Here is a 23,382-nt window from a genome sequence, read left to right on the forward strand (position 1 = left end):
GTCATTTTTTCAAAATTTACGGTCGTCATTTTTTAAAAGTATCGTGCATTTTTTAAAAATGACGCGCGTTATCTTTCAAAAGGAAAAAAATACGCGTTTTGAGATCGACTGTCGGGTGTTTGGGTAAAACGTCTGTTATGAGTAATATTAGAATTAGGGAGAGTAGGGCGTCAGGATCCAACTTATTTTAAATGGTTACCCTCACTAAGGTCCAATTTATTCACACTCCATTAAATTTAATGTCGCCATTAAAAAGGGGAAATTTTAAAATTTGTATGCGATTTGACAGATTTATAATTTTTAATGGAGACTTTAAATATAATGGAGAGTGAATAAATTGGACCTAAATCAATTATCTGGAAACAGTACTTTTAAAGCACTTGTTCTCTTCAAAGGTGACGAAACGTGTTGGCAGACATACGTTTTTGTCATCACTTACTTAGCAGTAATAAGAATTGGTTACATTTCACGCAAAAAGCTGCCAGCTCTCGGTCCATTATTATCAATTAAAATCAATCCCAAATTAATAGAAAAGACCAACAAATATTATTTTTTTTTTTTAAACAAAATCTATTCACAAAAGTTTAGTAACAAGACAAATTTATTTGTAATCATTAATTCTGCCCAAACTCAAGCGTTCTTTTCTAATTTCTGTTCTCAACCACGATGGTACATTCTTAATAGGATGTGCGTTAGGGAATTTTAATGGTGGTTCTGTTCCTTTGAATGGATGTGACTTTGCTAGTTTCTTCTCTAAATATTCTTTGTTTACTTGTTTAATGTCTCGGTGTTTATCAAGGTACAAATTGAATGGTTGTTTCAGAGGGAACCACTTCTGATCCTGTAGGTATGCTTTGGGGAATTCATATTCAAAGATAGGTTCTTTTAAATCTGTATGAAAAATAGACAGTTATTTCAATTTAAAAAAAAAATTAAAATTTACCACTCACTTAGAACATTGTGATAGAAATCAGTGATTCCCTTATCCCAATCACTTTGGAAGAATGCAAGTCCCGCTGGGGTTATTTCATCTTGGTACTTTTTGTAAAAGTCAAGGGTTTTGAATGTACGTTGTTCCAGGTCATTGTTCTTGTTTATTTTGTATCCACTAAAGTCTAGTTTTGAATTTTGTTTATATAGAACGAAGATGTAGCGTTGGTAGCCAATTCCTTTTGGAGGAATTGGTTGCATGTATTCAACTAAAGTTTCACCCTTTGCAACGTCTCCATTGGGTATGTTGGAACTGAAAATTATAACTTCGGTTAGGTTCAAAAGCAAATATAAGTAGTAAGTAAGTAATTAATTTATTAACATTTGGTTCTTTAAAATTGAATACAATATTTAGAATATAAAAGCTATGGCTATGACCATGTGCCTAAAAAGTCGAAATAATATTTTATCTGATTTACAAGCAAGGTTTAAAAAAGAAGATAGGGCTGTCTACAAAATTCATAAACATTATCCGAGGAATGTACACAGATTCGAATGCAGCTGCTTGTCATGGAGAAGACTTTTCGGTATGGTTTAATACCAGTACAGGAGTAAAACAAGGATGTCCGCTTCGTGCTCTTGTGTTTTCTTTGTTTATAAACAACATTGCAGAGGAATAAGAATTACCGACACAACCGTAGCCTACCCTTCAAGAAACTATCTTAATCCTAAACGAGTATGAATGAAAAACTTTGAGCAAGTATCTGAAGGTAATTTACAAGCAGTGTTGGCAGTAATTGATTACTTTCAGTAATCGATTACTTTCTTGATACAAATTTAAAACGAAACTTTAGAACTTGGTCCACTTTTAAATCTTAGTACTTTTTGTGCCAGCATAATTTTAACATAGGAGTACTACTTGGCTCTTTTTTAACATTTATGTTTTTTAATAAATTTGTAAACAAAGGAGAATGGGCATTTTGGACGTTAAGAGGCCATTAATGAAATTGGTATCAAATGAAAGAACTATAACTTAGGACAAACTTTTGCGTTAAGAATGTAAGATATTGCAATATTATTATAATTGTTAATGCATTTTTCAATAGGAAAAATTGAATTAATAACGAAGAAAAAAATAACAAAAATAATAAAAAATTATTAAAATTATTTTTATTTTAAGTGGAGCGATTGAAACGCTTTATAAATTTTTGGAGTTGAGGTCACTTGAATTTATAAATTGAAAAATTGAATTATACATATATTTTTATAAAATATGATGCTCTGTCATTTTCCCTGAGTCTGATCATATTAATCTTGAAAGTTTGATTAATAGAACTCAATATAAGAGTTTTAAGACAACCACTTTTGTTGGACATTTTTCAAACAATTCAAACTAACAAAAAATTGAACAACAAAACTCTAAAAATAGGCTTGGAAATGTTGTTTTAAAATGCTTATTATTTCGGTTCGGTGTTAAATTAATGCAGTTTTACCGTTTTTGCAGTACGTAACAATGATAAAACTTCTGTACAATATAATATGTAAGACTTAATTACATAAAAAGATAACAAATAACAAAATAACATTTTGTAATCAGTAGTCGTTAATCAGATTACTTTTTTTGCCAATACTGTTTACAAGTATAGGTATAGGATTCTAAATTTTAGGTTTTTTCATATAGTATTTACAATCAAAACATATAAAACGTTTTAATTTGTCAATCTGGCTGATGGCAAAGCAAAAGATTTAAGATACTTACACAAACCAATGAACATACTCTGAGTCACTTGAAGTAAAATGACCATCTGGATTTGTGGCAATCAAAGTCCAGTAAGAATCCTTCTTCGATTTCTAAAATAATAAAGAAAAACCTGAAGTGTCTTGTTTCTTTTACAACAAGGTTATACAAATACAAACCTCTCCAGTAATTGGATCTGAAACTCCATCAAAACTAACAAGTGGAGCTTTTGCTGCTTCCAATGGTTTAACAATATTTCCATTGTACACGGGAACAAGTGTATCATCACTTATTTCATACTTTAAACAGAAAGAGGGTAATTCAAGAATTCAACAATTTAATAGAATAATGATCAAAATGTACCTTGATATCTAAAGCAACTCTTGGAACAAAATAGGCATCGCCAAATAAATCTTTAAATACATTATAATGATCAGCTATTCTCTTGAGATCAAATTGACCAGTAGTATTCTTGTATTCTTCATAGACCTTGTCCAAATCAATGCTTACTACAAAATAACCCGGTTATTATGTAAACTATTCTCTTCCAAATACAAAAAGCAAGCAACTTACAATTATTTCTTCGTGCTATTTTCTCCAGCTGTGAACTGCTTCTTTGGGCTTTTAAATGAGCAAGACGTTCTTTTAGTTCTTCTGAACGTGGTTTTCTTAATTTTGGAAAACCAATGTTGATTTTTTCCGCAATTTCTGGATCAATTGGATTATCCTCTTCAAAAGAAAGAAAACAGGTAAGAATACATTTTTGTATGATCATTTTAAATACCTTGTAATCTTTGTTCAATTGTTTTGGCAACACCTGGTGGTTTGCCACGAAGTCGATGACCATTTCGGGATGTTATTAATAATGTACATGATGGTTTTAAGTAAAAATTTAAACTATTTTTTAATAATAAATTTGTGTAGGACATTTTTCCGTGATTTCGAAAAAATTCATAGGTTAAATGGGAAATGTCAAAACTTGACGTTTGACATGCGTAGAATTTATGGCCTATTCACAATCGGTTAGTCTTGTGGTAAGTACACATCGTTTGTATGAGAGAGGTTTGTTCATTGGGTTGTTCTTCAAAATGATTCATTGGAGAAACATAAAGGGATTTTCAGTAGAACGCATAACAAAAAAAAATAGTAGGGGTATTCATGTAATGGTGTAAAATCTGGGTAAACCTGGTAAAATGGTAAATATCGTAAACTGCACAAAGTAAAAATTAAAACAATTAAAATATTAAATTGTGCAATATTTGTATTAGCTGATGTAAAAGAGCATACCGAACAAGTGTGCAAAACAATTTATTAAGGATAATTTATTTTATTGTTATTTTGTTTTACAGTCCACATAATAAGGTAATATCTTCCGAACGTTGTCAAAATTTGTTTGTCAAAAGTGGGAACAAATCTGTCAGGTCGGCCTTTAATTTTTATATTTCAATCGCAGTCAACAGGAAATTTGTTTTTGTTTTAATTTATAAAATGTCATTTGAAAAAATTATAAATTGAAAACTAACAAATTTTCTTCGTGTTTCGTCGCGGAAAATGGTCAATAATAGTTAAAAAAAATTAGTGTTGTGCGTGGTTTTTCTTTTTTTGTGCGTTTTTTGTCGGTAATTTAAAACAATTAAAGCAGAAACACAATCACGCTTTGCCGTCGATTTTGACAACTGCCTAAAGTTCAACTATACGAAATCTGTGTAACCTCACACAATGACGATTTTTCTACGTACGCTTTTTTGACAAACGTAAGGAAACGTAAAAAAGCGAGCAAAAGTTCAACCAGACTGAATTTTTGCTCGCTTTCTGACATTTATCAGACATAGTCACCCACATAATTATTGCGCCAAATGTGAATAAAAAAAAAATTATTGCAAAACTAGGTGTGTTTTTTAATTTCTCTTTATAGATGTTGCACATAAAAACGACATCGAGATATTTTAAATCAAAACAATTTACTTATTAAAAACAAAAATAATTTAATGATGTTGTAGACTGAGTTTTACTGGTAAAAAACAATTTATTTTGATTGCTTTTGTTTTTATAACTATAGGATTAAAGAATAAACAAATTTCTATGCATTTTTTAAACACATTAATATCCTTTTTCATTTTTCCACAACTAAATCAAGATAAAGACTTGACCCAATAATTTTGTGAGTGACTGTGTTTTTTTTTTATTTGACAGCAGATTTTATGTTTCAATCAGCTGTTCGAAGTCAAAGTGACAGAAGTGCGCTTTGAGGATTTCTCAACGTAACGCGATGACGCGTCTGGCAAAGCGTGATTGTGTTTCTGCTTTTAAGAATTACGGTAGCTGACATTGGTCACCAAATTGTCATGTTTTGACAATTTGGCGACCAATGTCAGTTTGGAAGATATTACCTTTTTATGTGTACCTACTGCGATTTTGTTCCTTCTCTGCTACATAGAGCTAATTTGTGATCTGTTCCAAATGAAGTTTTAGGTGTCAAAACTTTATAACTGTATATTTCGGACCCCCGTGTATACTGTACAGCAGGCATATCAAACTCAATGGTTCTTTAGGGGCCAAAACAGTAAGATCTAGATTTTTATGTTCTGCAAAAAAAGTAAAAGGTAAAACTTGTTTCTATAAAATAGATTTTATACGGCAGTTTTCAACTGTCCCAAATCTGAATGAAAAATAGGGGAAAGTGACCTAAAATGGCACCCCAAGGTAAAATGGCCCCCCTGCTAGAAATCGTAGAATCGAACATAATAAGAAAGTTTTGTGAACGCGATTCTTATGTTAATCTGGCAAAACCGACACATACGAAGTTTTAGCAACTTCAAGCCATTATTTAAAATTCGACAGGTGTAACCACCTCAAAAAGTACACTCGTTATAATTTTATGAAATTTTTTCTTGTAATAAGTTGGCTTAGAACGATTTTAGATTTTTCGGTAAAAACTTAAATTCAAAAAACCCAAAATGGGCAAAATGGCCTACTTAGTACTCGGGTAAAATGGCATACTTACTTTAACAAGGCATTTTATACTGACTTCACATTTTCATTTTTTTATTGTGAAAATGGTTGCTAAACATAAACGATCTACAGAGAGGAAGCCATGGACTGAGGAAAGTCCTTGATTCCGTCCAAATTCGTAAAAAAGCATCCAAATTATTCGAAATTCCAAAAACTACAGTAAGTAGATGAGAAACCAACAGGAACAGGGTTTTGAATGTCTCACAGAAATTTTTTTTGGGGGGGGGGGGGGGGGGGATTAAGCACCACTTGTTCCAAGAAAATGGAAAAAGAGCTCTTTGACTCGATTTTTCATTTAAAATCACGTATATTTGGACAGTGTGCCATTTTACCCAGTTAAATTTGATCAGTTAAATTTGTAGACGTCTTGAAAATTAAAAAATTTAAATATTTTTTGGAATTTTTTTAACTCGCAAAGCTCAAAAATGTGAGAGTAATATATTAAACTTTGAAAAGTATATAGCATTTTAGTTTGAATGTTAGTTTTTTTCGAGGTATGGGACATTTCCCTTAGGGGGGCCATTTTAGGCCACGCGTCAAATCCTTGTTTCCCTTCTGACGTAAAAAAAAACTAAGTTGCGTTGTTTTATATGTGTGATATATTTTCAAAATCATTCATGGGAAAGATGAGATATAGACTTTGAAAGGTCTATGTGAACTTTAAAAAAAAAAAACAACAAAATTCAACCCTACCTCTCATTTGTTTAGAATTTTTTAAGTTCACTCGGGCGTATGTGTACTTTTTTTAAAAACTCAAATACGAATTATTATTAAAAATTTTAGTTGATTTATTTTCGAATGATGGAATACAAAGTCTTTTCTGAACTAATGTTGGCCAAAAATTACAGTTATTGCTGTAAAGAATTGTCATAACGTTTGGTAACACTATAGCGTGTGCTAACCAGATTACACGTTTGCTGATCTTAAAATCAGGGGTGAAACTACGGCATACGTACGTTAACGTTTTGACTATTGCTCTCTTTATTTAATCAGAATAAAAAGATAAGTTAACGTACATACATAATGCCGTAGTTCGACCCCAAGATTTCAGCTATATTCTTTCAAACAATTGATCGTACACTCAGAGAAAAAAATAGTTAATATCGGAATAACTATTTTAAATAGTTGAAAAATGGTTGTTTGTGATAGTCAATCGAAGTACTCGTTATCTATAAATTAGCTGTTATATAGTCAATTTTAGCTATTAACACTTTGACACGCCAGGCCAAGTATTTTTTAAATTTCTGTTTCTTAGAACCTAAAAAGTAGTTTCCACAAATTCTCATTGTTTTGTCGTCATATATGTGGAGTTCTAAACGCTTTTTGTGTGGTACACTTTTCTGTGCGATGCGTGGCCCAGCAGTTAAAAAAAAATATTCAAGCCGTTTAAACTAAAACTACTCAATAACTCAATGGCACGGATCGAAATAGTAAGGGACTAAAGTTGGACATCATATTAAATTTGCAAACTAGTTACTCGTATCAATCAATTAACAAACTTAATTTCACTTTTCACTTTCATTGAATTGCTTCCAACTTCAACAACTCAATCAAATCCACCATTAAAAATATAAATAAACCGTTATAACACACATTTTTACAAAAGTTACCTTATTGATTGCTATATGTCTTTTAGCCAGACAAATCAAAAACTCTCAAGGTGGTTATGAAAAATACACAACCATGTTATATTTATGTAGGTAGGCAATTTTTTCCTATAGTCTGTGTCAATTCAACTCTATGTACCTACTTTATCTTTCTGGTTTACTATTTATTTCATTACCATTGCCATATAAGGTCTAAAAAAATCAACATGCATTCATCGACATAAATGGCGACAGATTGTCTCGAGTTTCATAAAGAAAAATTACTTTTTTTGGTGGTTTGATATACGAGTAGGTTCCAGTTTCAAAATACAAGTCTCAAGTTTTATAAATTTGTTTTTGTTTATTTTTTTTTCTGTTTGCTCAGCCTCAATACTTAACATACAGTAGCACTATGGTCAGAGCATCTCAGGCTCAAGCGCGATTTAATGGTAATAACTTCTTGATTAAGTTTTAAAATGTATGTACATATAGTCGGTTTTGGTGCGGCTTGTTGTAATTTAAGAGCTTAAGGCAAAACAGCTACTAGATTTTGGATAGGTAAATGATTTTCAGTGAAGATTTTGTTGCTGCAGCTAAGCATTGCGAGAGTTGTTTTATATCCTTTTATGTTTATGTACGATATTCTAGTATTTAATGCATTTATTTTCTTTCTCATGATTGTGCTCATATAAGGGTGTTTTCAAACAAATTAAAAGGTGAAATAGACAATTGGTCATGTTCTTTTTGTTTGTATAAGCATAAGTTAGGTAATTATTAATATTTATTATGTCCTTTGTAATTTTGTTTAAAATGAAGTGCAATTTTATTGACTCATTGTAATTGTTGTTACAAAACTCAGGTTTTTTTTATCAAATGTTCATTATTAGGTACTTATAAATGCATAATAGGGACTGAAAACTAAAAAGGTGTTATTTAATTTCGATTTGAAGGTGTTGGTAAAGTTGTAATTCACATTATTTGCACGTTGTCCAAGTGCACTGTGGCGTATACGTGTTCTATTTTGTATTTATAATATAATGTTGTCTTTTTTTTACCGCATCGTACCTATGTCCAAGAGTAGGAAAGGAAAAGACGGTTTATCAAGCTAGAAAATTTACGTTCATGCAACCTGATCATGTACATTAGGGTGTTCGCTATTTAGGTTTTTTTTTGGAAAAACTGTTTCTAGTAGTAGTAGCATAAAAAATAAAATAAACCCAAAAAAAAAAAAAAAACATGCATGTCCTGACTAAACCCCTAGTCCTAAAAAAATGGTCTACACCTTTTTGAAAACGGTGTTTAATGTAGACAAGAATCTGATCAAAAAATTTTACTTGAAGACTTTATCTAAAAAAAATGTCCATCTAGCGTCAAAATAGAAATCTAAAAAATTAGCGGATTTTTGTATAATTATTTAGAAACCATTTTTCTACTTTTAAGTAGTTCTTAAAAGAACTTGATTCAAAAATAACAAACCCCCTAATGTACATATGAGACATTATTTTAAAGTATTTTATAATTCTGAATGGAATGCGACCACTTAAAAAAAAATTATAAGCCTTATTATAAAAAGATGGATACAAAGGATTAAGGGAGAGCTGGACTAGAATTAACAAGGGCAAGAAGTAACATTTAAAAGTTTTTTTTAATCCAATGTACATTTTTATTTATAAGTGTACTACTGAACACTGATAATCCTTCTTAGCACGAATATGTTATATATTCATAAAACTTATTATTCGATAAATACATTTTAAGCTTAAAAAAAGCTCAGAAGTTGTTTAAAGAATATATGTTTTTTTTTTTATTTAACGCAACGTTGAATAGAGCCCTAATATCCGTGGAGGTGGCGACATAACAAATGAGTACATCTAGTGTTAAATGTACTAGATCATCTGAGCAGTTTACCAATTTAAAACAGCTAACATTTTTGTCCTGGAAAAAATATGCATTGGGAAATCGAGACAATTCTTTTCTTGAGACTAAGTGTAAATAGTAATAAATAATAATAAAAAAAAAAAAACTGCCACTAATTAGGGATTGATCCTATAATCTATTTCAACCCCTCAACCATTACCAGCCAACGACCGTCAGCACTGCTCACGCTGACGTGAAAATCTTTATAATAAATATTGTATATATATATATATATATATGTGCCCTTGATTATGAAAGTGGACTAAGTCACTCCTAAAAATGGCATCAAATCTAGCCTAAAAATAATTATTATTTAAGGGGTAAAGTTTATTTGAACGCGAAATTGCAGTAAATAAACTTCTTTATTGCTACTCTAGTGATTTCATAAAAGAATAATTATAATTAAATCGTTATAAGAAAATTATTATTTAAGTTTTTCTTTAAACAATGCAAAAAGTGACTTAGTCCACTTTCATAATCAAGGGCACATATGATCGATCCTATAACTCTTCGGTCACTAGACAAGTGCTTTACGATCAGACTTTCTAACTGTTGACATTTGGTATGATAAACTGCAACTAAATCTGAAGTCTCATCAAAATTTAAAAAAAATGTTTAAGCTTTTTTCAACCACAGTACACATAAAAAGGTAATATATTCCTAACTGACATTCGTCGCCAGATTGTCAAAACATGACACTTTGGCGACCAATGTCAGCTACCGAATTCTTAATTGTTTAAAATACCGACGAAAAACGCACAAAAACCGATAAACCACGCACACCACTAATTTTTAAACAATTATTTACCATTTTCCGCGATGAAACACGAAGAAAATTTGTTATTTTTCAATTTATAATATTTTTAAATGACATTTTATAAATTAAAACAAAAACAAATTTCCTGTTTACTGCGATTGAAATATAAAAATTAAAGGCCGACCTGACAGATTGATGCCTATTTTTGACAAACAAATTTTGACAACGTTCGGAATATATTACCTTATTATGTGTACTGTGTTTTTGAAATCAAATATTATGACGATTTCCTCATTAATTTTAAATAATTTTATTCTTCCAAGAAAGTTTTTTAATATTAAGACTTATGTAGGGGAAGTGGGGGCAAGACGGTTTTCGCACTATGTTGTATAAAAAAAAAGTGAAATTGGCAACACCTGCAACATAAAATAGGTGCCCTTTGGTACGATCGATCATGCCTGTAAGTTTTAGCAATTTCGGTTAAGACCCCAAAGAGTTACGGCAAATTTTGTGATTTTTCATCAAATTGTTATCGTTGATGTGAAAAGTCAGTTGTATTTTTGACACTGAAATAATTAAAATTTTTAACTTTTCCTTTTTTTATAATAGAAAGTGAATATTGAAAAGTATTTTCTACGAAAGAAAGAGTCATAAAGATAAATAAAAAAAAAAATAATACAGAACATCAAATATGTTATGACTGGTAGCCAGTGGCGTATCCAGAAAAAAATTTGGAGGGGGCTGGAAAATTTTTCCAATTTTTTTTTATGGTGAATGTACGAAATTTTTTTCTTTTTTTACCGACTTCCAAAAAGGAGGAGGTATTCAATTCGTCTTTTTTTTTTATTTTTGTTAACTCATAACTTTGGACTGAGTGAACCAATTTTGATAATTCTTTTTGTATTAGAAAGCTGGTGCAATGTGGTTCCATTTCAACTTCGTTCAGTTCTGGCCATAGAAACTATTAGAAAAACCATAAAACCATGATCCATGAAAGTCGGTTATGTTTTTTGATAAAAATGATTATTTTTATTCATTTTTGATCGAGAAAATACAGAACACCTAATGTCACTTTCGGCAAGTGAATGCAGGACGTTAAAGTCTCAAAAACTAATTTTCAATGAAATTCTTATTGATGTTTAATGTTGACCACTAAAATTTTGAGATATAAAAAAATTGTATTTCCAATATCTTTGAGAACAATATTAATTTTGAAAAAAAGTAAATATAGGTACTCAAAATATTTCTTGATTGCATAAGAAGCTTTGCAAAATTTAAAGGTAATGTAATTCGACGTCAAAATACCAAAAAAATAATTTGAAGAATTCTGAATTGGACTAAAATCCTAAAAAAAATGATCCCAACCCTCAACGTCAACTAAGGCACTTACTCAAACAAACACAAACAACAATTTCAGAATTTGGAGGGGGCTCGATCATTTGAGCTGCCTCTAAATCTCTAAGATTTACGAACAAAATTCAGTTAATCATGTAGATTATGATGAAATCAGCTAAATAATAACATTATTTTGGAAGCTTGGGGGGGGCTTGAGCCCCCTGAGCCCCCCCCTCAATACGCCACTGCTGGTAGCTCTGGTAGCTTAAATAAAGTTAAAAAAGAAGTTCACAGTTAAATATTCCAAAAAGCTAAGCAACAGGCGCAAACAATACTGTAATTGATGATTCTGATCAAGAGTACTTTGCAAATTGTATTTGTACCTTCTATCTGCAACTGTTTTCTTGATCCAATCCAAAGTATTCTTGGATTAAGTGCAAAATGTGTACCAAATGGTACCAAAAAGCTTGTGCTGGAAATATACTAATGAAAATATACCATAATTGTGTTATTATTACTAATAGACTGCATTTAAAACAATAGAAACGGTATTTCTACCAACAAAATTTGCCCCCATGTGGGGGCAAGACCGTTTTTTGTTTGATGTTTTTTCAAAACGTATTATCTTTTGTTCAGTATTTTTTATTTATAATGAGAGTTTCTGCAAAAAACATTAAACTTAATGAATAAAAACTTTATTCTATTTAAAAGATGTTTTTTATTGGTTTTTAAGACAGTCAAACACTAAGTGGGCGGTCTTGCCCCCACTTCCCCTACATAGAATTTCATTTTTAGTTGTTTTTTTTAAGATGAAAATTCCTATTAAAATTAAAGTAATTCACCTTAAATTTAAAAGAATTTAAAAAGATTCCCCTTATTTTAAGCGGGAATCCTATTGTTTTAAGAGGGTGGCAGGCCCGTAGCCAGGGGGGGCATTGAGGGGCAATGCCCTACCTTAAGTTTGAAATGCCCTACCTTAAAATAGCCCTACCTTGGAAAATGCCCTATATTAAAAAATGCCCTACTATCAGAAAGGGATTGCCTCCAAAAATGCCCTACCTTCAAAAATTTTCTTCATATAAAAATGCCGTACCTTCAATAATTCGCGGCCTTAAAAATGCCCTACCTCAAAACATTCCCAAGTTATGAAAATATCCTACTTTCAAAAATACTCTATATTTTAAAATGCCCTAACTTCAAAAAGGCTGTCCTTATAAAAATGCCCTACCTTCAAAAAAGCTCTAGCTTTAATAATACCTACCCAACTTTTAAAGATTCCTTAGCTTTAAAAGTGCTCCAGCTTTAAAAATTCCCTGCCTCAAAAATGCACTACCTTCAAAAATGCCCTGTTTATGAAAATGTTCGACCTTTAAAAATGCCCTTCTTTTGAAAATGCGCTTCTTTTAAAAATATCCTACTCATAAAAGAGGCGTTATATTTCTCTTTTATGATATTATAATACGCCAAACAAGTGAAGATATCTCAGACAATAAAAAAAATATCGGAAAGATTTAAACAGTTTTGACAGAAGACAACGTTTTTTAAAGGAACCGGTATATTAGAGCATAACCTAAAAAACAATAAAAAACGAGTTCAGCGGCCCTAGGAAATTAGGCCACAATAAAAAAATGAAATTTATATTATATATTAGGTATGTATATTAGACTGATTCAAAAAATATTGTTGGATGTGACGAAAAAAAGTACTGTAAAACGTAAAAGTTTCAGCCCTTAATATTAACATTAAGTACCGCCGTATCGCAAATTTCTATTTTCCATATGATTTACATGGAAAAGATTGTGTTTTTGAGTTCGATTTGCAATTAACTTAAGCTTTTCTGTTTAATATTTTCATAATGATTTAATACTGAAAGAATACTCGTATAATTGTTCAAATTAAATAAGTTAGTTCTAATAAAGACGTCATAATAAAGTCGTTACACATCGCAGGGCAGCGCCTCCAAACTCACAAACGAGTTTAATCAATTATCTTGTGTGCATGTGCGTTAAATGGGGCTATTCTCACATTTAACCCGTTTAAATTCCATTCCGACCGATATCATTTAAAGTTTTTTGTTAAAAAAAGTAATCCGCTACGGTGATCTATGTGTTCATTCGATAGGACAATCAACTTGTACTCTGGGATCTAAAAAAAACACTTTCAAATGCTATCGGATTGTGAAAGAAAATTTTGGATTATTTTTTAATTCAAAGTGATATAAAATAGGTGAAATTAGCATTATCTACAATGTTACAAAAATTTTACCGAACATTGCATTTTGGGTAGCACAAGATTTTTTTGTTTTGATCTGTAGGGGAGGTTAATGTGAGTATACGATCCAGTTTTCGGGGTTGAAAGCCCCCCCCCATTTGGCCACTGTTGCAGCCTTAAATTTATAAATTATTATAAATTAAATTGTAAATTCTTACATTATTATCAATAAGAAAAAAAAACATAGAATATTTGAATTTGCCGCCTAACTTAAATATGGAATTTAGTACAAAACATATGTTTGCCTTTCTCTCAATAATTAAATTCACCATACTCTAAAATTGTACCTTCTTAATCATTGAAATTTAATTTGTAAAGTCTCTTAAAATTCGACCATCGATCGTACAAGTAATCTACTCATGCTTTGTTAGAGTTGCAATTTAAGAATAATAAATTAAATTTATAACGTGGTACTAAGTTTAGTTTTTTTTAAATATTATTCTGGAACAAATTCTATACAGAATTTTACATGGCGACCGTGACAGGACCATTATAGTGTCCAATTTAATAAAAACTATAGACAATTAAAGTGAAATAATCCCTTAAAAACTTTTAAAGACATTTAAGTGAAAGTGCTCGGTTTCGCGTTCGGTTGAAGCTGTACCCATCATCAAGGAAATCATCGAAAAAGGAATCAAGGAATTCATCGAAAATACATAATTTATAGAATTAAAAAATATTGGTGAGTCTGTATCGTTCAATTTATTATATTAATCTTAAAATAAATTTACTGCACCAACAAACCATTTAATTACCATCAAATCATTAAATTACTATTGATTCATTGAATTCCTCATTTAAACCTAAATCATCATTTAATCGTCGATTTCGATTATTGCACTCTCACGTATTATTTCTCACTTTCATACATATATAGTTTATACTTATATATTTAATAAAAAAAAAAAAAAAAAAAATCTAACCTAATAAGTTCTTTAAGCATTTATGCGATAAGAATCCTTTGGCAACTCTAAAAATTTGCATGATACATATCTAATATCGAAAGGATTGTTTTCTTGCACATCTCATATTGTTGAGATTAGTTTTTTCTTTCATAAAAAACTGGAATATAAAATAGTTAAAAAATTCCATAATTTCGCTCGCAAAAGAATTCTCAATTCGTCCACGTGACTCGCACATTAAAAATTGGATATATGTACATATTGGAATTCTCTTACAAATTAGAACACACGCTTAAAAACAGGGTTCTCTTCTCTTTGTGTTCATCGGCTCGCGTTCATTCGGCTCATCATTTGGAAAAAACGATCATCTTCGCATCATCACTCTGCAGCTCATCAATCATCGTCTCCGGTAGTGGGGAAATTCTAACGAAAGCTTAATACATACTTCTAAATTCATCGCTATACTCCTTGTCGTTATACATACATAAAATTATTCGTCGTTCAAGAGCATATGGTTGCTTAAGTTCTTTTATGTTGGAGAAATTAGAAAAGCTTAGTCGTGCAATTTATTAGCATCATCGCAACATTGTTGCTGCAGATGGTTGACATACTTACATATATCAGAGCATTGCTATCATCAAACTTGTCTCATCGAAAGCTCACTTCGTTCGTCGGCTTAAGCTAGTCGCAGCTGTTTAAAGTTTAGTCGCATGCGAGTTAAACTTTCTCGTTTTATTTAATATAAACTTTCTGCATTTATTTCCAAATCGAATTATATCAATTCATTATGACTGAAGCGAATAACGCAAAAACTTTAGAAAATTTAAAAACAAATCGTGCTTCAACTAAAGGTAGCATTTCAAGAATCAAAACTCTTCTAGAAACTAAAACATTGGAGTTTACTGAGCTTGAATGTCGTTTGGGTATCTTAGAGTCTTATTTTAGACAAGCTCTTAATTATCAAACTAGGATAGAAGAGGCTAGTCCTATAGATACAGGTCGTGCTGAAATAGAGGAACTATATTGTTCAACCAAAAGTAAAATATTATCCCTGATGGGCAATAATAGGCGAAGCAGTATTGCACCTGGAGATACTACAATGTCGAATTTGGTACCTTTGTCTCGTCTTCCTCTGCAAAAGCTCCCTAAGTTTACTGGCAAATATGCAGATTATAAAAATTTTATTGGTTTATTCAAAACATTAGTCCACAACGATAATTCGATTGCAACGATTGAAAAGTTTAATCATTTAATTTCATGTTTGAGTGAACAAGCTTGTGGGACAATAAAATCATTTCAAGTTACGGAGGAAAATTATTCCAAGGCGCTCGCTCGACTCGAAGAGAGATACGATAAAAAGGGTTTAATATTTATGGAATATATCTCGTCGCTCTTTGATCTTCCTAAAATGAAAGGGGTTTCGGCATCTCAGCTTAGAAGTTTGGTTGATGATACTTCTGCTTTATTTGACTCACTCAAATCCTTAGCTACTCATGAAGAGATTTGCACTGGAATTATAATTCATTTAGTAATGTCGAAGGTAGATACCCAGACATACAACAAATGGAATGAATCTCTGGATCATTCCAAATTGCCAGCATGGGATCAATGTACAAAAACTTTAATTAATCGTTGCCAGTTTTTGGAAAGCAAAGAATCAAAAACTCCCAATGCTTTGGAAGTCTCTAGCTTTCCTAAATCACAGATTAAAAAGTCTTCGCATGTTTCTTTGTCATTGACAAAATCAATTTGCCTTTATTGTAAATCTTCAAATCATATGATTATAGATTGCAACAAATTTAAAAAACTACGTGTCTACGACCGCTATAAGAAGGCAAAGACTCTATCACTTTGTATCAACTGTCTAAGCAAAGGCCATGGAGTTAAGGAGTGTTCTGCCAGTAAATGTAATGTTTGTTCGGATCCTCATCACATACTTCTGCATAGGTACGGAGAAACTGATGCATCCTCAGGACCTGATGCAGTTGCTGGACGGACTCGGACTTCTTTACTTAATTCAACATTCGATGATGCAGATTCTCAAATAGTTTTGGCTACTGTTGTTGTTAGGGTTCGCAATAGTAAAGGGGAATTCGTATTAGCTAGAGCTTTATTAGATTCAGGATCCCAGATTAACTTGATGACCCAATCACTAGCAAACAGTCTTCAGCTGAAGTTAATTCTTTGTCCAGTCAACATAAGCGGTGTTAGTGCTATAGGAACTAAGATTGATTCTCATACTATAACGACTTTACAATCTAGATTTGGAGGGTATGAGAAGAAGGTTGAGTTTTGGATTGCTCGTTCCATAACAGACTTCCAACCCCAAAGGCAATTAATGATAGAAACTTGGAATATACCCAAAAATATTGAATTAGCCGACCCATGGTTCTACAAACCTCAAAGGGTTGATATGCTGCTAGGAGCTGAATTATTTTTTGATCTCATGGAATCAGGACAAGTTGCGTTAGGCCCAAATTTACCGGTTCTGCAAAATACAGCTGTAGGTTGGATAGTGTCGGGCAGCTGTTATGGACAAGGGAAACGGAGCTGCTTCTTGGTGCAGCTTGTCAAAATGGTGGAAAGGTTTTGGACATTGGAAGAAGTACCTTTCAAATCTGTTCTCACTCCGGAACAAGAACGTTGTGAAGCTCATTTTATAGAAAATTTCAAAGTTTTAGAAACGGGACGAATTCGTGTGAAATTACCATTTAAGGACAGTCCATACCAATTAGGTGATTCTTTGGATATAGCCAAGAAAAGGTTTTACTCTTTAGAAAGAAGATTGGACAAAACTCCTGAGATAAAAGCGCAGTATTCGCAGTTCATGCAAGAATATTTAAAACTTGGACACATGTCCCGTGTGAGGCACATCGCATTGAGTACACCCCATTATTTTATGCCGCATCAATGTGTTATTCGCCCTGAAAGTTCGTCCACCAAATTAAGAGTAGTCTTCGATGCATCGTGCAAAACCAAGTCCAATTTGTCCCTCAACAATTTGCTTATGGTAGGATCCACTCAACAGGATGAATTGTTTTCAATCATTTTACGTTTTCGAAGTCATGAGTTTGCACTAACAGCTGACATACAAAAAATGTATCGTCAAATTGAAGTTGATCCTGATGATCGTCGTTATCAACTTATTCTTTGGAGATTTAACTCCAATGAAAGACTTCAAACCTATTGCTTAAATACAGTTACATATGAAACTGCATCTGCCCCATTTTTAGCAACGCGTGCTCTAAATGAAATTGGTATTCGAAATCAAGCCCAATATCCTCTTGCAAGTAAAATTATTCAAAATGATTTCTACGTGGATGATCTCATCACTGGGGCCAATACTATTCAAGAACTTCGAAAAATTCAAGAAGATGTAACCAAGCTGCTAAGTGAATCCGGTTTTGAGTTGCATAAGTGGCACTCAAATGTAATATTAAAACCAGAAGTAAAAGATACCAAATTGGAACTGAAAATTGACGAAATGGAACAAACCAAAACCCTTGGAATCGAATGGAATCCTAAGGACGATGTCTTTAATTTCTTTTCCAAAGACACTTTTTCGAGCAATCATTCGACCAAGCGCACTGTTCTTTCTGATGCAAGTAGAATTTTTGATCCTCTCGGACTTCTAGGACCAATTGTTGTAAAGGCAAAACTATTTCTACAGAGGCTGTGGGCTTCAAAGCTTAAGTGGGATGATGAGTTGCCTGACGAATTAAGAAGCTGTTGGATCGAGTACCTCGAAGACCTAAAAAATCTCAATATTCTTAAGATTCCTCGTTTCATTTTTCAATCAGAAATGAAAGCTCTACAAATACATGGTTTTTCTGATGCTTCTATGAAAGCATATGGTTGTTGCCTGTACGCCCGTTGTGTGGATGAGTTTGGTAACGTATCTGTGAGGCTGATAACTGGTAAGTCGAGAGTTGCTCCTACAAGAATACAATCCATACCGCGCTTAGAGCTTTGTGGTGCTCAACTGTTGGCAAAATTGTTTAAAAAGGTTGAAGAGGCAATAAAAGTAGAATGTAGCCAAGTTTTCTTTTGGGTGGATTCCGAAATTGTTCTTTATTGGATTTCGTCTTCAAGTAGTCTGTACGGAACGTTCGTAGCTAATAGAGTAAGTGACGTGCAGTCTCTAACCTCAAATGTTTGCTGGAGACATGTTAGATCAGAAAACAACCCTGCTGATCTTATATCGCGAGGAAGTCTTGTCCAAGACTTGAATTCATCAATTTGGTTTGATGGCCCTGAATTTTTAAAACATCCCCCAAACCAATGGCCAGAAAATCCAAAGGTCGATCAATTGAATCTTGACTCTTCAATATTAGAAACAAAAAAGATCAAAACGGTGTTAGCCTGTTTCCAAGTCGATACGGAATTTTTGGAACGCCTGGGAAAATACAGTGACATAACAGTGACATAAGATCAATTGAATCTTGACTCTTCAATATTAGAAACAAAAAAGATCAAAACGGTGTTAGCCTGTTTCCAAGTCGATACGGAATTTTTGGAACGCCTGGGAAAATACAGTGACATAAGAAAAACAGTTCGAATAATTGCCTATATCCTGCGATTTCGCAAAATATCGAAAGGAAAAAATGAATTAAAGGGTACACCACTTTCTGCAGATGAATTGAACGAGGCTACCATGTCTATGGTGTGGTCTATTCAACAGCAAAGTTTTTCAACAGAAATTGCAGAAATAAGTTCAAAAGACCCAAACCCATCTTTAAAAGGCTTAGCAAAACTATCTCCATTTCTGGATGTTACATGCAATAGAGAGCTACTTCGCGTTGGAGGTCGTATTCGAAATTCTGATGAGAATTACGACGTTAAATTTCCTATTATTTTGCCGGGTGACAGTCATTTTGTTAAGCAGTACATTAGACATCTTCACATTCAAAACTATCACGCCGGACCTCAAGCTCTTTTAAGTTTTATAAGAGATAGATTTTGGGTTACCAACGCACGACCCTTAGTAAGATCGATAATCTTCAAATGTGTTCATTGTAATAAATACAGACCAAAATTATTTGACCAAGTAATGGGAAATTTGCCTAAAGATCGAGTTACACCTGGCAGACCATTCGAAATCTGTGGTGTTGATTTCTGCGGACCCATGCTTACCTCTTGGAAGATTCGTGGTAAGGTGCCATACAAATCATACGTTTCTGTATTTGTATGTTTTGTTACAAAAGCAGTTCATTTGGAAATTGTTTCCGATCTTAGCTCTGACGCATTTATTGCAGCCCTCAAGAGGTTGATAGGTAGAAGGGGTTGCCCTTCAAAAATTTATTGCGATAATGCAACCAATTTCGTTGGCGCAAAATCTAAATTAAAAGATTTTAGAGATTCCTTTTTTAAAGATTTAAATAAAAACACTATTCTTCAGTTCGTTGCAGATAAAGGAATCCAGTTCGAGTTCATTCCACCTCGAGCACCCCATTTCGGTGGTATCTGGGAGGCAGCGGTAAAGTCGGCAAAAACTCTACTCACGAGAACCTTTGGAGGCGCTCTTCTTACCTTTGAAGAGCTTAACACTGCACTTGTTGAAGTTGAAGCCATACTAAATTCAAGGCCGATTACAGCGATGTCGTCAGATCCATCAGATTTCACCGCTCTGACACCTGGCCATTTTTTGATTGGCTGTCCAATTAATTCCTTTCCGGAACCGGAAAGAAACATTAATCAAATTTCTTTTCTTCATAGGTGGCAAAGAATAACGGCTCTAAAACAGCACTTTTGGAAGAGGTGGTCAACTGACTACCTGAGAAGTTTACAAGAGAGGTCTAAGTGGTTCAAGGTGAAACCAAATGTTGAAGAAGGATCCCTAGTGCTAATGCAAGACGAAAATCTACCACCCTACAAGTGGGCCATTGCCAGGGTTGAACGAGTTATCCGGGGCAATGACAATTACGTCCGAGTTGTCGATTTAAAGACTGCAGCTGGAAGATTTCGACGTCCAATCACAAAAATCGCACCACTCCACTTGGATTGAAAGCATGGCTTGTCAATGGGGCCGGAATGTTGCAGCCTTAAATTTATAAATTATTATAAATTAAATTGTAAATTCTTACATTATTATCAATAAGAAAAAAAACATAGAATATTTGAATTTGCCGCCTAACTTAAATATGGAATTTAGTACAAAACATATGTTTGCCTTTCTCTCAATAATTAAATTCACCATACTCTAAAATTGTACCTTCTTAATCATTGAAATTTAATTTGTAAAGTCTCTTAAAATTCGACCATCGATCGTACAAGTAATCTACTCATGCTTTGTTAGAGTTGCAATTTAAGAATAATAAATTAAATTTATAACGTGGTACTAAGTTTAGTTTTTTTTAAATATTATTCTGGAACAAATTCTATACAGAATTTTACAGCCACCATCTTGGAAAAAGGGGTGTAAACTGTTTTTTTATCGATATCTTGCGAACCGTAAATCCCACAAAAAAAATGTCTAAAACGATTTTGTATATAATTTATTTCTCTACAATTTTGATTAAGGTACTTTTTTCTGTAAAATTGCAAATAAGAAAGTTATACTTGAAAATAGATGTACATTTTCAAGAAAAAATTCTTTGAAGGGCCGTAGCTTTTTTTCTACAAATTTTAATTTCTGGAAAACGGCAAGACTTTTTTGCATCCGGTTTTCTGTTTTTGTTTGAAAACACATTACAGCATTGAATTTTGAAAACTTAATTAGTACTTAATTTTATAAAATTTTGAAAAAAATTAGTTCAAAATATTTTTGTCGTTAAATTTTTAAATTAAAAATAATATAAAAGAAAAGGTTTTCGGCTTTACAAGAAAATATAACACATTTTTTTTGAGAAAATTGTCCTCCTGACTAAACGGTACGGGATGGACCCCCCGTACTTTGATTTTTTTCTTGTTTAAACCCAACCTACATATCCTTTTGAATCAGTCTGTATTGAAGTAGTAAAAATAAAATAAACATATAAAAGTACGAAAATAAATTGTTACATTTTTTCTGTAAAACCATTGCAGCAGCTTTATATAAACGAAATCTGCAAAATGAGCACATCAAATTTTTGGAAATTAAATGATCTTTAAAAACTATCATGAGTATTTTTTCAATAAAAGTTGTATTCAAAGAATTTTTTCTTGAAAATGTACATCTATTTTCAAGTATAACTTTCTTATTTGCAATTTTACAGAAAAAAGTACCTTAATCAAAATTGTAGAGAAATAAATTATCTACAAAATCGTTTTAGACATTTTTTTTGTGGGACTTACGGTTCGCAAGATATCGATAAAAAACAGTTTACACCCCTTTTTCCAAGATGGCGGCCAAATGGGGGGGCTTTCAACCCCGAAAACTGGATCGTATACTCACATTAACCTCCCCTACAGATCAAAACAAAAAAATCTTGTCCTACCCAAAATGCAAGGTTAATGTAACATTTCAATGGACTAACTGGCGATTTTCAGTTTAATTTTGTTTTATTGAGTATGCTTTTTACAATTTGGCTTAGGATTATTTTACTACTAATAAGATACAATTCATTTTTTGTATACATAATATATAGCTTTATTTTAATTATGATTCGATGTACATTTTAAATTTTGTTAGTCTTTTTGAAATTGTAAACTTTGATTGATAATAATAAATAAATACATAAATAAATAAATATAAACATAATTGAGTTTGCCTTTGTCTGTTAATCTGGTTCCATCTGGGATTGTCAAATAAATAGTTCTACATATTTTCTTGGTCTTCTTAAGCAAAATAGTACCGATTTGAAAAAGTTGATTCTGATAGCCCATTTACTGTATAGATCAGAATTCTGAAGAGAAAGGGTATAAGCTTTGATCCTTGAGCGTTAACAGAATTAATGCACTTCATTGTAAATTTGTTGTTTTCCAGCTGACTACAGAAACTCCTGAAAGAAAGAAAAAAGTATTATTTTGATTCTGCTATGGTCTAGTAAGTCAAGTTTATTGTTAAGACCTTCAATACAAATAAATATGGAGTCAAATTCTTTCTCGACATCGATCAAATAACATTCGAGGATGATTTGATGGTTATATTAAGCTGAGGTGATATCTTGATAAAATTTAAGAGGGAGCGTCCTTTTTTTGTTGCAAAATAAATAAAATACACGACTGGGGTCGCACGTACTTGCTCTTTCAGTTCAAAACACTTTTATGTTAGTCTACTTGTAGGTTTTAAAAGCTGGCTCTAAATTAAAAAAAAAAATTGATATTTGGGAAGAGCCGACATTTAGGGCAAAATTTTGTTAAATGAAAAAAAATTTTTTTTTATTGTTTGACTTTTTTGAGAAAAAATAAAAATGCAGTTTTATTGCCACTGCTTTAAATATAACGTATACAAAGTTTAATCAAAATTGTTAGAGCTGTTTTCGAGAAATTCTCAATATCGTATTTTTTTGTATGGGAGGTATACGTTCTAAACGAGATATAAAAAAACAAAAAAAAATCAACTTTCAGAATTCCATAAAAATCATCTGTACCAAATTTGAAGACAATCGGTCCACCCGTTTAGGCTGTGGAAATGTGTACAAATGGAATTGCGAGACCCACATTTTCGAAATTCTCCATCATCGTAATGTTGGTTTTGATTAAAACCTCAATTTTTTTTTCGACACGAAACCAATACTTGCCCTATAGAGCAAGTAAAAAGCATGAATGGGCACTTTGAAGACGGGTCAAAGGTGTTGTTTAATTTCGATTTGAAGGTGTTGGCAAAGTCGTAATTCACATTATATGCACGTTGTCCACGTTCACAATGGCGTATACGTGCTTTATTTTATATTTATTTATTGTTTTCTGTTTTCTTTTTTTTACCGTATCGCATGTGCAAGAGTAGGGGAGAAGAAGACGATTGATCATGGTATAAAATTTATGTTAATGCAATCTGACCATACCACACATTAT

The 23,382-nt window shown here is 32.2% G+C and overlaps 3 protein-coding genes across 3 annotated transcripts; 2 read left to right on the forward strand and 1 right to left on the reverse strand.

Moving 5' to 3' along the window:
• Positions 1-583: 583 nt before the first annotated feature.
• On the reverse strand, positions 584-3,636 carry LOC129908985 (39S ribosomal protein L38, mitochondrial). Its single transcript, XM_055985858.1, has 7 exons — positions 3,453-3,636; positions 3,242-3,397; positions 3,032-3,177; positions 2,848-2,967; positions 2,690-2,781; positions 951-1,243; positions 584-891 (listed from the first exon to the last, which is right to left on the reverse strand). The coding sequence occupies exons 1-7, from the start codon at positions 3,595-3,597 to the stop codon at positions 602-604; spliced, it is 1,242 nt and encodes a 413-aa protein (XP_055841833.1). The 5' UTR covers positions 3,598-3,636; the 3' UTR covers positions 584-601.
• Positions 3,637-15,235: 11,599 nt separating this feature from the next.
• Positions 15,236-18,877, forward strand: LOC129909560 (uncharacterized). Its single transcript, XM_055986634.1, has one exon. The coding sequence runs from the start codon at positions 15,236-15,238 to the stop codon at positions 18,875-18,877; it is 3,642 nt and encodes a 1,213-aa protein (XP_055842609.1).
• A 7-nt stretch (positions 18,878-18,884) lies between these two features.
• LOC129910603 (uncharacterized) lies at positions 18,885-20,835 on the forward strand. The gene is made up of 2 exons (XM_055988039.1): positions 18,885-19,598; positions 19,847-20,835. The coding sequence occupies exons 1-2, from the start codon at positions 19,103-19,105 to the stop codon at positions 19,858-19,860; spliced, it is 510 nt and encodes a 169-aa protein (XP_055844014.1). The 5' UTR covers positions 18,885-19,102; the 3' UTR covers positions 19,861-20,835.
• Positions 20,836-23,382: the final 2,547 nt, after the last annotated feature.

This window comes from Episyrphus balteatus, chromosome 2 (genome assembly GCF_945859705.1).
Source record: "Episyrphus balteatus chromosome 2, idEpiBalt1.1, whole genome shotgun sequence".
Lineage (NCBI taxonomy): Eukaryota > Metazoa > Arthropoda > Insecta > Diptera > Syrphidae > Episyrphus > Episyrphus balteatus.

What these genes read in the sequence shown, in the direction of transcription:
- LOC129908985 (XM_055985858.1), bottom strand. Translation starts at nt 3,597, where the DNA reads ATGTCCTACACAAATTTATTATTAAAAAATAGTTTAAATTTTTACTTA. An exon ending in CAGATCCAATTACTGGAGAG is followed by an intron (nt 2,782 to 2,847) that starts GTTTGTATTTGT and finishes TTATTATTTTAG; the next exon opens with AAATCGAAGAAGGATTCTTA. An exon ending in GAGTATGTTCATTGGTTTGT is followed by an intron (nt 1,244 to 2,689) that starts GTAAGTATCTTA and finishes TATAATTTTCAG; the next exon opens with TTCCAACATACCCAATGGAG.
- LOC129909560 (XM_055986634.1), top strand. Translation starts at nt 15,236, where the DNA reads ATGACTGAAGCGAATAACGCAAAAACTTTAGAAAATTTAAAAACAAAT.
- LOC129910603 (XM_055988039.1), top strand. Translation starts at nt 19,103, where the DNA reads ATGTCTATGGTGTGGTCTATTCAACAGCAAAGTTTTTCAACAGAAATT.